General features: G+C 41.9%; 1 protein-coding gene across 2 annotated transcripts in view; it reads left to right on the forward strand.

The window, feature by feature from the left end:
• ift88 (intraflagellar transport 88 homolog) overlaps window positions 1–13,335 on the forward strand; it is a 40,945-nt gene that overhangs the window by 13,157 nt on the left and 14,453 nt on the right. For both annotated transcript variants that reach the window (XM_080786220.1, XM_080786221.1), the window contains 10 exons: window positions 467–553; window positions 2,520–2,619; window positions 3,115–3,201; window positions 4,335–4,521; window positions 5,225–5,333; window positions 5,490–5,640; window positions 6,750–6,865; window positions 9,086–9,138; window positions 10,313–10,378; window positions 11,226–11,332. In XM_080786220.1, the coding sequence (XP_080642346.1) occupies window positions 467–553; window positions 2,520–2,619; window positions 3,115–3,201; window positions 4,335–4,521; window positions 5,225–5,333; window positions 5,490–5,640; window positions 6,750–6,865; window positions 9,086–9,138; window positions 10,313–10,378; window positions 11,226–11,332 (1,063 nt within the window). The remainder of the gene's footprint in view (window positions 1–466; window positions 554–2,519; window positions 2,620–3,114; window positions 3,202–4,334; window positions 4,522–5,224; window positions 5,334–5,489; window positions 5,641–6,749; window positions 6,866–9,085; window positions 9,139–10,312; window positions 10,379–11,225; window positions 11,333–13,335) is intronic.

Consider the following 13,335-nt stretch of genomic DNA (forward strand, 5'->3'; position numbering starts at 1 on the left):
TTAGATTTTTTTTTATTTTTTTTCACTTAATTTTTATTGAAGGAAGAACAGACACAAACAAAAACTCAACTAACAAGACAATACGGGAAAGAAAAAAAAGGCTGCATTTTTCATATTACAATAAACATTCAATGAAATTCTATTGCAATATCGCTAGGCTGAGAGAAGAGATTCCACTTTTCCCATTTTTTTATAGAATTTATCCTCTTGTAGTCTCAGTATGAATGTTAGTTTTTCCATAGAATATAGTTCTCTATTAGATGTTTTTAATGGTGTGTTGTTTCTTCTGCTTTTATTCATTTGCTGTAGCACTTTGAGATTCTGACGAATATAAAGTGCGTTATAAATAAAATCCATTATTATTGTTATTATGGTTACCATTTTGGAAAACAACACATGAATGCAATGTTTGGCGTAACTAAGAGATTAGCTGATATCCCACCCTTGTGTGTCGTTTGACTCACAGGAAATCCCTGGCCGAGAAGTACATCATGACCTCCGCCAAGCTCATCGCCCCCGCCATAGAGAGCACCTTCGCTGCTGGATTCGACTGGTTTGTGTTTTATTTCATTTATACTGTATGACTAGGGCTGAAATTAATCATCAATCATTATTGTAAATAATAATGATTCTGTCGATTTACTTTTCTGATTAATCGAATAATCGTTAAGCACAGTTTTGTGATTTGATCGATATTAATTAACGCGAAGAATGTCGGGAGGAAACCAGTTATTCAGCTAACTCCATTTTTGTTTTTGTTTTCCATAAATCAATGCTATTGAACACTCTTTACATCTGTGTGTTGGTTAGAAACATTATAAATCAATGCTATTGAACACTCTTTACATCTGTGTGTTGGTTAGAAACATTATAAATCAATGCTATTGAACACTCTTTACATCTGTGTGTTGGTTAGAAACATTATAAATCAATGCTATTGAACACTCTTTACATCTGTGTGTTGGTTAGAAACATTATAAATCAATGCTATTGAACACTCTTTACATCTGTGTGTTGGTTAGAAACATTATAAATCAATGCTATTGAACACTCTTTACATCTGTGTGTTGGTTATAAATCAATGCTATTGAACACTCTTTACATCTGTGTGTTGGTTATAAATCAATGCTATTGAACACTCTTTACATCTGTGTGTTGGTTATAAATCAATGCTATTGAACACTCTTTACATCTGTGTGTTGGTTATAAATCAATGCTATTGAACACTCTTTACATCTGTGTGTTGGTTAGAAACATTATAAATCAATGCTATTGAACACTCTTTACATCTGTGTGTTGGTTATAAATCAATGCTATTGAACACTCTTTACATCTGTGTGTTGGTTAGAAACATTATAAATCAATGCTATTGAACACTCTTTACATCTGTGTGTTGGTTATAAATCAATGCTATTGAACACTCTTTACATCTGTGTGTTGGTTAGAAACATTATAAATCAATGCTATTGAACACTCTTTACATCTGTGTGTTGGTTAGAAACATTTGGAACCAACGAGAAGTATTAACCCATTCTGAACGGGAACCCCTTTTGGTGTTAGCATCATGTTATGCTTTAGCTATTGAAAAATAGCAGATCTACAAGCTCATAGCGCGCCACCGAGTGGCGCGCTACGAGCTTGTAGGTCTGCTATTTTTGAAAAATCGAAGAACGACTGACATTTTTTATAATCTGATCTCGGGTCAGAATGGGTTAATCAGACCAGTGTGTGTCCAGTGGAAACCTCGTATGAATCTGATCTCAGGTCAGAATGGGTTAATCAGATCAGTGTGTGTCCAGTGGAAACCTCGTATGAATCTGATCTCAGGTCAGAATGGGTTAATCCATTTAGGCCTGATGTCGAAATCAAAATAATCCTGACAGTTTTCTGAAAAACCCATGTTTCTATGTCAGTGGTTCTCAAACATATTCATGTTAAGGACCCCAAATATATATATGACATTGGCCACCGACCCCCCATCTGAAAATACCTCCCAGTAGCAAAGATTTGAGTTAAAAACTCGCTCTGTAACAATATATATATATATTCAAAGATTTCAGGCACATTTTCACGATTTTTCAAAAATAGCAGACCTACAAGTTCATAGCGCAGCACTTGGTGCCGCGCTATGAGCTTGTAGATCTGCTATTTTTCAATAGCTAAAGTATAACATAATGCTTTAAAACACCAAAATGGGTTAACTCCATTGGACCCTCAAACTGTCTGCTAAAGCAGGTAACTCCACCTCTCCTCCCCCTCTCGTGCAATTAATTGACAATATATAAAGTCACAATACCAACTTTGAGGAGGCAGTATTGCTTTGTTTTAAAAAATATAAGATTGCCAATTGTTTTTTTTAGACACGCTATATCCACTTCTTGGTTGGGATACAAATTTTATCCAATCAAGAGAGAAGAGCTCAAAGATAATCGATCAGATCCAATATTGTCTGCAATTTGCACTTCGCTGTACTTTATGAAGAAGGTATAATGAATGTAAATGTTGTGTGTTTTTTTTAGGTGTGTGGACATGGTGAAGAGCTCTCACTACGTGGAGTTGGCCAATGACCTGGAGATCAACAAGGCGATCACCTACCTGAGACAGAGGGACTTCAACCAGGTCAGTCAAGTTAGCCCACGGAGCCCCATGACTCTGAAGTGGAACCAAAAGCAAAGCGCTTCTCGATTATTTGATTGAAAATAAAAAAATATTCGTGGAAAGAATAATCGCAGCCCTGGTTCCTTGTATGACAGTTTGCTGCATTGCTGTTGCTATAGCATGTCTGCTGTGCATCTTACTGACTGTCTGACTGTACGCCCTACTCACTCCCTCCATTATGTCTTGTTTTGCCTTGTCCCCCCCCACAAACACACACAAACACGCACACCTGCATTTCCATCTGCATGGCTAAAGGTTGAGGTACGTGTGCTTGTTTCATTGTTTTGTGAGTGTCTTGTATTGTTTGTGTTGCACGGTTTTTGGGTCAAGTGTCAACGTGTTGTGTGTTGCTATAATATCTGTGTGTTCTCTCTCTACTGTACTCTCTACAGTACAGGCTGTTGATACACCATAATATCTCTGTGTTCTCGCTCTACTGTACTCTCTACTGTACAGGCTGTTGATACACTGAAGACATTTGAAAAGAAAGACAGCCGAGTGAAGAGCGCCGCCGCCACCAACCTCGCCTTCCTCTATTTCCTGGTATGCTCCCGCCCAGTTCGCTCGTTATTTATTTTTATTTAAGTGTTTTCATTTTTATCCCACGATTTTGTAACCCATTTTTCACCCCTGACCTGTCAATTATCTAATGTGATCCTGGGCTCTACACACCCTCCACCAACCTAGTCCCCATATATGGGGGACAAGGGGAGAGCAACGGACTTGAACTCATGCTTCCTTCATGCCTGAGTGTCCAAGTTGCTCCTTTACACCTGACAGGGGGGAGTTTCCCTGGTTGGACGTAGCGCGTGGAAGGAACACGTTATTCCAACCAGTTCCTTTCCCCTCCATCAGGCGCCCCGGCTGGCCAGGGGGAGGCAGTTTAGAGACCAGGATTACTGCATGTGATTTTTGGGTACCATTTTGAGGGTACCACTACCTACACTAGGGGACACGGGGAGTTCGTTAATTTTTTTACACTTGGTGTCCCAATTTTGGGCATGCTTGTCGATCATGCTTGTCGACCAATACATGTAGTTGGGGACCCCCTAGATTCGATCCACCTCCCCAGACCCCAATTTAAGAAACACTTTTTCCATCCTGGTCTCTATACTGGCCAGCCGGGGCGCCTGATGGAGGGGAAAGGAACTGGTTGGAATTACGTGTTCCTTCCACGCGCTACATCCAACCGGGGAAACTCCCCCCCTGTCAGGTGAAATGAAGTGGCTTGGACTCCTCATGCATAGAAGGAAGAATGAGGTCAGTCCGTTGCTCAGCCTAGGTTGTCAGAGGAAGTGTAGCGCCCAGGATTACATTAAACAATTTATTGACACTGGGGGAAAAAAATGGGTTGCAAAATCATGGGATACTCTTCATGTGACCACCGTGCTCTGACTGTAGGTGGCGCTACCCGTTCAAAACATATCAAAATAATGGTAGTGGGTCACACACCAAGACTTCAGTTCAAAACATTTATTTCATTTTGATCAGACACAATAATGAAGGCTGGATAGCCGAAACGTTTGTCCCTGTTCAAAAATGAAACAATCATGGGATAAACATTTATAAAAAATACAAAAAAGAACCACTATTTTACCATAATTATTATCAAATAATTAAAATTTTAAGATTTTAAGCGAGAAATGGACTCCCCCCCCCCCCCCCCCCCCCTACAGGAGAAAGACTACGAGCAAGCGGAGCGCTACGCTGACCTGGCCATGAGCGCTGACCGCTACAACCCGGTGGCGCTCATCAACAAGGGCAACACGGTGTTCGTCAAGCAGGAGTACGACAAGGCTGCCGAGTTCTACAAGGAAGCTCTGAGGAACGACTCCTCGTGCACGGAGGCTCTGTACAACTTAGGTCAGTAGACTGACTCCTCCTGCACACAGAGGCTCTGTACAACTTAGGTCAGTGACTCCTCCTCCTGCACACAGAGGCCCTGTACAACTTAGGTCAGTAGACTGACTCCTCCTGCACACAGAGGCCCTGTACAACTTAGGTCAGTAGACTGACTCCTCCTGCACACAGAGGCCCTGTACAACTTAGGTCAGTGACTCCTCCTGCACACGGAGGCTCTGTACAACTTAGGTCAGTAGACTGACTCCTCCTGCACACAGAGGCTCTGTACAACTTAGGTCAGTGACTCCTCCTGCACACAGAGGCCCTGTACAACTTAGGTCAGTAGACTGACTCCTCCTGCACACAGAGGCTCTGTACAACTTAGGTCAGTAGACTGACTCCTCCTGCACACAGAGGCTCTGTACAACTTAGGTCAGTAGACTGACTCCTCCTGCACACAGAGGCTCTGTACAACTTAGGTCAGTGACTCCTCCTGCACACAGAGGCCCTGTACAACTTAGGTCAGTGACTCCTCCTCCTGCACACAGAGGCCCTGTACAACTTAGGTCAGTGACTCCTCCTCCTGCACACAGAGGCTCTGTACAACTTAGGTCAGTAGACTGACTCCTCCTGCACACAGAGGCCCTGTACAACTTAGGTCAGTATTTTGTGACTCTGCAGACAGTTGATTGACAGATTGTTTGTCCCGCCCCCTCTCCCCCAGGCCTGACCTATAAGAAGCTGAGTCGTCTGGAAGAGGCTCTGAGCTGCTTCCTGAAGCTCCACGCCATCCTCAGGAACAGCGCCCAGGTCATGTTTCAGCTGGCACACCTGTATCCTACTGACGCTGTGTGTGTGCGTGTGTGTGTGTGTGCGTGTGTGTGTGTGTGTGTGTGTGTGTGTGTGCGTGTGCGTGTGCGTGCGACGTGTGTGTGTGTGTGTGTGCGTACGCCCGGTGTTGTCGTCCTTGACCTCCGCGTGTGTTCCAGCTATGAGCTGATGGAGGACCCCCAGCAGGCCATGGAGTGGCTGATGCAGCTCATCAGCGTCACCCCCACGGACCCCCACGTCCTTGCCAAGCTGGCAGAGCTGTACGATGGAGAGGGGGACAAGTCTCAGGCCTTCCAGTACTACTATGAGGTACTGTATAAGAGAGGGGGACAAGTCTCCAGTACTACTATGAGGTAGCAGCGTATTATACATTTCAGTGGCGTTTCCAGGAATTACATTTTTTGGGCAGGCAAGATGTGTTAATTGTCGTCTCCCCGCCGCGCACAATCGTAGCACTAAATGTTTTCAAAGAGAGAGGGGAGTTGCACCACTCGGTTCACACGGGTGTGATTTATTTCTCATTGTATGGATTTTGGCCAGGCAGAAAATGGATTTGGACAGGCACAAAATGGATTTGGACAGGCAGAAAATGGATTTGGACAGGCAGAAAATGGATTTGGACAGGCAGAAAATGGATTTGGCCAGGCAGAAAATGGATTTGGCCAGGCAGAAAATGGATTTGGCCAGGCAGAAAATGGATTTGGCCAGGCAGAAAATGGATTTGGACAGGCAGAAAATGGATTTGGCCAGGCAGAAAATGGATTTGGCCAGGCAGAAAATGGATTTGGACAGGCAGAAAATGGATTTGGCCAGGCAGAAAATGGATTTGGCCAGGCAGAAAATGGATTTGGACAGGCAGAAAATGGATTTGGCCAGGCAGAAAATGGATTTGGACAGGCAGAAAATGGATTTGGACAGGCAGAAAATGGATTTGGCCAGGCAGAAAATGGATTTGGACAGGCAGAAAATGGATTTGGACAGGCAGAAAATGGATTTGGACAGGCAGAAAATGGATTTGGACAGGCAGAAAATGGATTTGGACAGGCAGACGCTTGTCCTCGCCTTATTGTAGATACGCCACTGATACATTTTACAGGAAATGAGGGGGGGGGGAGACAAATACGTAGCACATCCAAAACCTTTTATTGACAGACACCAACAAACAAAGTTTGTTTATTGGTGTGCGCCAACGGAAGTTTGTTTATTGTTGTGTGCCAATAAAAAAAGTTTGAAATGTGAGTTCTTTGAAATTTTGGATGTGGATTGTTTTTTTTATTCCCACTTTTGGTAATTCAACTGTTGTTTGATAGGAAACCTCTCGCATGGACGATACTCTCTAATGCTCTGAACAATGCTAACTGATGGTGCTAAACTGTGTGTGTGTGTGTGTGTGTGTGTGTGTGTCTGTGTCTGTCCAGTCTTTCAGATATTTCCCCTCCAACATTGATGTGATAGAATGGCTGGGAGCGTATTACATCGACACCCAGTTCTGTGAGAAGGCCATTCAGTACTTTGAGAGAGCCACGCTCATCCAGTAAGTACCAACCACAGGGTCAAAGTGGGGCCTGTGGACCCCCAGGGGGTCCGACTCCTTAACCCATTCTGACCTGAGATCAGATTCTAAAAATGTCTAATACATCCTGACAGTTTTCATTCTGACCTGAGATCAGATTCTAAAAAATTATTCTATGTCAGTCGCTCTTCGATTTTTCAGAAATAGCAGACCTACAAGCTCGTAGCGCGCCACTCGGTGGCGCGCTATGAGCTTGTAGATCTGCTATTTCAATAGCTAAGGCATAACATAATGCTAACACCAACATGGGTTCCCACCCAAAATGGGTTAAGGCTGTCCCAGTGGGTCCCCAGCTAAATTATTCAATATAGCATGAAAATCTGTTTGTCCACTTTAGCCCTAAAAAGTCACTCCATCTGCTATTTCTGACGTTTATTGAATACGGTACGTTTGAAAATGCTTACACAACTTTTCTCTCACGCGGTCCCTCGTGGCACAAAGTCATAGCAGATGGGGGGTGTCTGCTGCCAAATACTGTATTCTAGGTGCCCATGACATGACAATGTTTGAGAACCACTTCCTTGCTTAGCACAGACACAAAAACGTTTAGTAATCAAGGTGACGTGTAGACAACAACAAGAGTTTTGTTATTCTGTGCAGTGTCGTGCACAGATAGACACTAGGGGGTGCTAGAGCACCACCTAGTGCCCTTGCCCTCTGGACAGCAATGTGCTCTTCTTTTTTCTTTTTTACAATATATTTATTGCATTTTTTTTTGTCAAACAGACAATACAACAAACAAAACAATACACAATACAGACAATACAATTACCCAAAATGAAAAACAAACAAAACAAAACAACAACATACAGTACGTACATAATAATAATAATAATGGCACTCGAATGGCAACAATAACAGAGTCAAACAACAAACAAGACCAAAAACAAACAGCTGCAGAGAACAAGATCAAACAATTTCCCCCATTAAATAAGACAAGTCATTAACCGTAATATACTGAATAAACTTTCCCCATATCCTATCAAATATCTTCTGTTTATTCTTCAAAGCATACGTGATTCTTTCCAGAGGAAGACACAATGACAACTCCCTAAACCACTGAGCAATACTGGGTTTGCCTATCTTTTTCCACAATAAGGCTATAGCCCTTTTGGCTTGTAGTAAACATAAATCCAGAAATCTTTGTTCGCTACTCTGAATCTTATGGCCAGGTGGGCGCAATGTGCTCTTTTGACATGAAAAGGAGAAAAAAATATGTTTTTCTTCCATGGTAAATGGTGCATTTATATAGCGCCTTTATCCAAGGCGCCTCACATAGATTGTGCATTACATTCACACACACATTCATACATACACCGATTGCAGCGGAAGCCATGCAAGGCACCAACCAGCACATCGGGAGCAATTAGGGGTTCAGTGTCTTGCTCAAGGACACTTCGACATGTAGACAGGAGGAGGAGGAGCCGGGATTCGAACCGCCGAACCCATGGATCATTGGACGACCTGCTCTACCTCCTGAGCCACAGTCGCCCTAATGTGGACCATGGTGACATTGATCAATTCTTGATTTAAAAAAAAAAGCTTCTAATATATTATTTATGCCTCAAAATCTATACATGTCACACTATTAAGGCAACCGGCCCGGTTCCACGCGCTGCACAAGGTGCCCTTTAAAGGTTTTATGACATTCATTTTAATTTATTTTTCTTTTTTCTTTTAGGTTTTATGACCTCAATTACACCCAAAAAACCTGAACCTTGAACATTCAGTGGATTTTCTGTGGTCTGAAGTTTCCTTTGGGGTTTGGAAGCCTTTTGAGCTACAATGAAAACAGGCAAAACAGTGAAAACAGTGACATCTGCTGGCAAATCCCATTGACATATATGGGATTTGCAGGATCTTACATCACAAACTGCCGGCAAATCAGAGGCCTGTTTGAGCCAGAAAACCCCAGATCACAGAAAATCTACTGAATGTTAAAAGTTCATGTTTTTTGGGTGCAATTGAGATTAGAAAACCTAAAAAAAATAAGAACAATTCCAAAACCTTTTTTTTAATGTCACAATCCCTTTAAAGGTGCCCTTGCGCTTTACAAGCACCTGCCCCTCTAAATGTCTGTGCACGCCAACCGCTGTGTGTGTTTGTTGTGCGTTTGTTGTGAGTTTGTTGGCTTTGTGGTGTTTTACCTATAACATATTCTCACTTTCTTCACCGTTTCAGACCAAACCAAGTGAAGTGGCAACTAATGGTGGCCAGCTGTTACCGGAGAAGTGGTAATTATGAGTACATTCTTTTACTAATAACCCATTCTGACCTGAGATCAGATTCATACGAGGTTTCCACTGGACACACACTGGTCTGATGAACCCATTCTGACCTGAGATCAGATTCATACGAGGTTTCCACTGGACACACACTGGTCTGATGAACCCATTCTGACCTGAGATCAGATTCTAAAAATGTCAGTTGTTCTTCGATTTTTCAAAAAATAGCAGACCTACAAGCTCGTAGCGCGCCACTCGGTGGCGCGCTATGAGCTTGTAGATCTGCTATTTTTCAATAGCTAAAGCACGACATGATGCTAACACCAACATGGGTTCCCGTTCAGAATGGGATAATCACCCTGGCCTTCCTAATTTGGGCCTTACATTTTAGGTGCTATTTTCTGTTGTCGTGGCTCACCGACAGAAACAGACTCACTTGCTGTAGCTGGTTTTATGTAGAGTGAATTAATTAGCAGCAATGAATGGGGGAAAAGTAACGTAAAGTATTTTTGCTTAACCCATTCTGACCTGAGATCAGATTCATACGAGGTTTCCACTGGACACACACTGGTCTGATGAACCCATTCTGACCTGAGATCAGATTAAAAAAATGTCAGTTGTTCTTCGATTTTTCAAAAAATAGCAGACCTACAAGCTCGTAGCGCGCCACTCGGTGGCGCGCTACGAGCTTGTAGATCTGCTATTTTTCAATAGCTAAAGCATAACATGATGCTGAACACCAAAACGGGTTCCCGGTCAGAATGGCTTAAGTACTAAAGGACACCTTTAGTTTTTTTTCAACCAAGGTTCATGTTTTAGGTTGTTTTTGGAGAAAGTAAAAGATGAGTGTTCATTTTTCTTCATTTGCTGCTTTCTTTCGTTTTAGGGATTTTAGCTCTTTTTGACAGGGAGGGGGGGGGGGGCGGGGGCATTCGAGCATGGGGCTAAATATGTATTTTTTTTTACAAAATATTATGGCGATTTCTTTTTTTATTCTTTACTATAGTCCTTATTTGGTGCGGCGACATAGACATAAGGGCTACGCTTGCATGCCTAAGATGTCTAAGACTAATGTCTTCCTCCTAAGATGTCTAAGACTAATGTCTTCCTCGGGAGACAAATAATAGAGAACCTTGAACCTTGTACCCTGAACCTTGTGGTTTTTCCCGTTTCCTCCTCACAGGGAACTACCAGAAGTCCTTGGAGACGTACCGAGGCATCCACTGCAAGTTCCCGGAAAATGTGGAATGTAATTATTAATCTATTAAATAAGGAAAAGAGGTTTTCATGCAATGGGTTTTCTCAGTGGAGCGCTAGACCCCAAATCCAGTATACATTATCAAAAGTAGGAATTTTAAAACAAATCGCACATCCGAAATACAAAGTATATATATATATATATATATATATATATATTTTTTTTTTTTTTGACAGACACCAATAATAAATAATTAATTGGTGTGTGCCAACGAAAGTTTGTTTATTGTTGAGCCAATATATAAAAGTTTGGTGGGCCGTGCACCACGTTTGTTTTAAATTCCTACTTTTGGTAATTCATCATTTTCTTTTTTTTAGGAAACCTAAACCTCTCACATGGACGGTACTCTTAACTAATGCCCTGAACAATGCTAACTGACGGTGCTGTGTGTGTGAGAGAGGTGTTCATTCTCGAGGTCGGCTGTACCTTTGACTATAGCCTGGAAGAAGCCTTTCTAACCAAAGTGCTGAAGTATCAGCAGCTAGTCCAGACCATCTCACAGCTAGGCTACAGATGTAAACTTTTAGTTTTTATCTTTGGCAGTCTAGGGCATGTGCATAAGTTGGTTGTGAGGGGCTTACAAATGGCCGGCCTTTCCAAAAGGAGAGCCAAGCAGTTAGCGAGGTACTGCTCAGTTTCAGCCATTATAGGAAGCCGCTCAATTTGGAGGAGGCGTTGTTTCCTTTATCCATGATTTATGTCTGCTGTGTCCCACATGTCAGCTGTACTGTATGTAACGATGCTCTCTGTGTGTGTGTGTGTGTGTGTGTGTGTGTGTGTGTGTGTGTGTGTGTGTGTGTGTGTGTGTGTGTGTGTGTGTGTGTGTGTGTGTGTGTAGGCTTGCGTTTCCTAGTCAGGCTGAGCACAGACATGAACCTCAAGGAGGTCCAGGAGTATTCCATCAAGCTGAAGAAAGCAGAGAAGATGAAGGAGATAAAAGAACAGGTGGGGAGAAATATGTTGTATCAGGCCTCCTGCCTAGCCTGGCTGATAAGCCGGACCGAATCAGCCGTTGGCAAAAATAAAATTGCCTGCCGGCGGATTACGGTCTGGAGAGGCTCAATTGTACGCCCAGAATTGGTGTGGCCAATCGGGACACGGTATGCAATATGGGCGGGCTTTGGTACAGTGACTTTCAAATGCTTGAGACCTTTGACTGACGGTAGCTCTGACCAATTGCGTCAAAGAGAAAATGTTCGAACCCACTCCCCGGGAAACAAGATCCATACACAGCATCTCTCCAGACTCAAATACCACACGAGTCTGGCTTATTAGCCATGGCTACCTCCTGCCACCGTGTGTTTGGCAGTGTTGTTTTCGTCGACTAAAACCAAGACGAAAGATGTTCGTCGACTACCTGTTTTCACTGACGAAAACTAAATGAAAACTAAGCTATGATGCGTAAAACTAAGACTAAATATATTTCATCAATAAATAAAATCTAGACTAAAATGTCAGGAAGGGACTATAAGTCAGGTGACTAAAATGTGAACTAAATTAAAACTATTCAAAAGACTATGGAGAGAATTAATGTTTTTATCAGGTTTCCTGTCACCGTGTGTTTGGAGCAGCAAAAACATCAGATTAGAACTAGAAAGGCAGTTCCTGTAGAAACTGCGTGGGCTCGCATAAATTGCAATGTATAAAGTTTTTGCCGTGTCAAGTTTGAAACTCGGGGACCGGAGTAATAGTGTTCCCATTGGTGGTCTAAATCCATAATCAAAATTTCGGGACTGTAGCATATTGTAAACAAAAGTAGAAAATGTATTAAAGCTGAAGTAAAAGTAAAAAAAAAGTATGAACATTTGGAAAAACTAGTTTAAGCATAAATAACTGCATAAAGCGGAATAAAGTATGTGGAAGCTGTAGAAGTGTTTTTAAAAGTTTTTCTTTAAATGTAAAAAAAATAATCTTTATTAAAAAAATTCAAGTTTTTTCTTTTTAAGTAAAATATATATATATTTTTTTTTTCATAAGTAAAAAAAAAAAAGGTTAAAGTTTTTTTTTTTAAAGTTTGCATTTTTTTCAAAAAATTTCATTTTTTTCAAAAAAATACTTTTTTTTCAAAAAAATACTTTTTTCAAAAAAATACTTTCTTTTCAAAAAAATACTTTTTTTTCAAAAAAATACTTTTTTTTATTTTTTTGCGTGCGTGCGTGCGTGCGCTTGCGAGAGCTGTGTAAAGGCCAGCCAATAGGAAGACAGGGTGTGTGTGTGCGTGTGTGCGTGCTCTTGCGAGAGCTGTGTAAAGGCCAGCCAATTGCACAAATAGCAGACCTACAAGCTCACAAGGTATCGCAGAGCAACTCATTGAGATCTTGTAACTTTAATGTCAGCCCTGTAATTAAGCCCTTATATGTCTCAGCTGTGGAAGTAAAAGACTTCCAAGTTCTATGCCAGTACTATGACTGGGAGATTATAATGGCCGTGAATGGGGGGAAACTATGCCCCGAACAAATTGCTCTATCGCAAAAAGTAAAAGTCGAATGCAAATATTTTTTTCGCTGTGAGTGGCCTGAGATATTGAGGTACACCATGTGCGATTGTGGTGTTGGTACGATTGAAAATGTGGTTATAAGAGCGAGTTAAGAATTGTCAGCGCGATAATTTCCTCGTAAGAATTATACAATGGAGGTCAATGAGCAGATTGACTGTTTTTGTGTCACTTAAAAGGCCGTAGTTCACATTCTGTATGTCTCTGTGCTTTGGTGGTCACATTGTGTGAAAGAGGACATGTGTGGCTACAAAATGACAAAAGAACATGCGTGTAAAATGAATACTTTGGCCGGGACGACAATTTGTTTGGTAAATTTTCAAGGAAAGAATTTCAGTCTCCACACTCTAGTCAAAGAAGGCCCGCACTCTAAAATGGCACTAATTACGCGAAACGGCCTGCGATTGAACTGCGATTTCGGAAAAACCGTTTAACGTATTCGAATACGGTTTGA

The sequence above is a fragment of the Protomyctophum bolini genome (assembly GCF_963924005.1).
Source record: "Protomyctophum bolini genome assembly, chromosome: 16".
Classification (NCBI taxonomy): Eukaryota; Metazoa; Chordata; class Actinopteri; order Myctophiformes; family Myctophidae; genus Protomyctophum; species Protomyctophum bolini.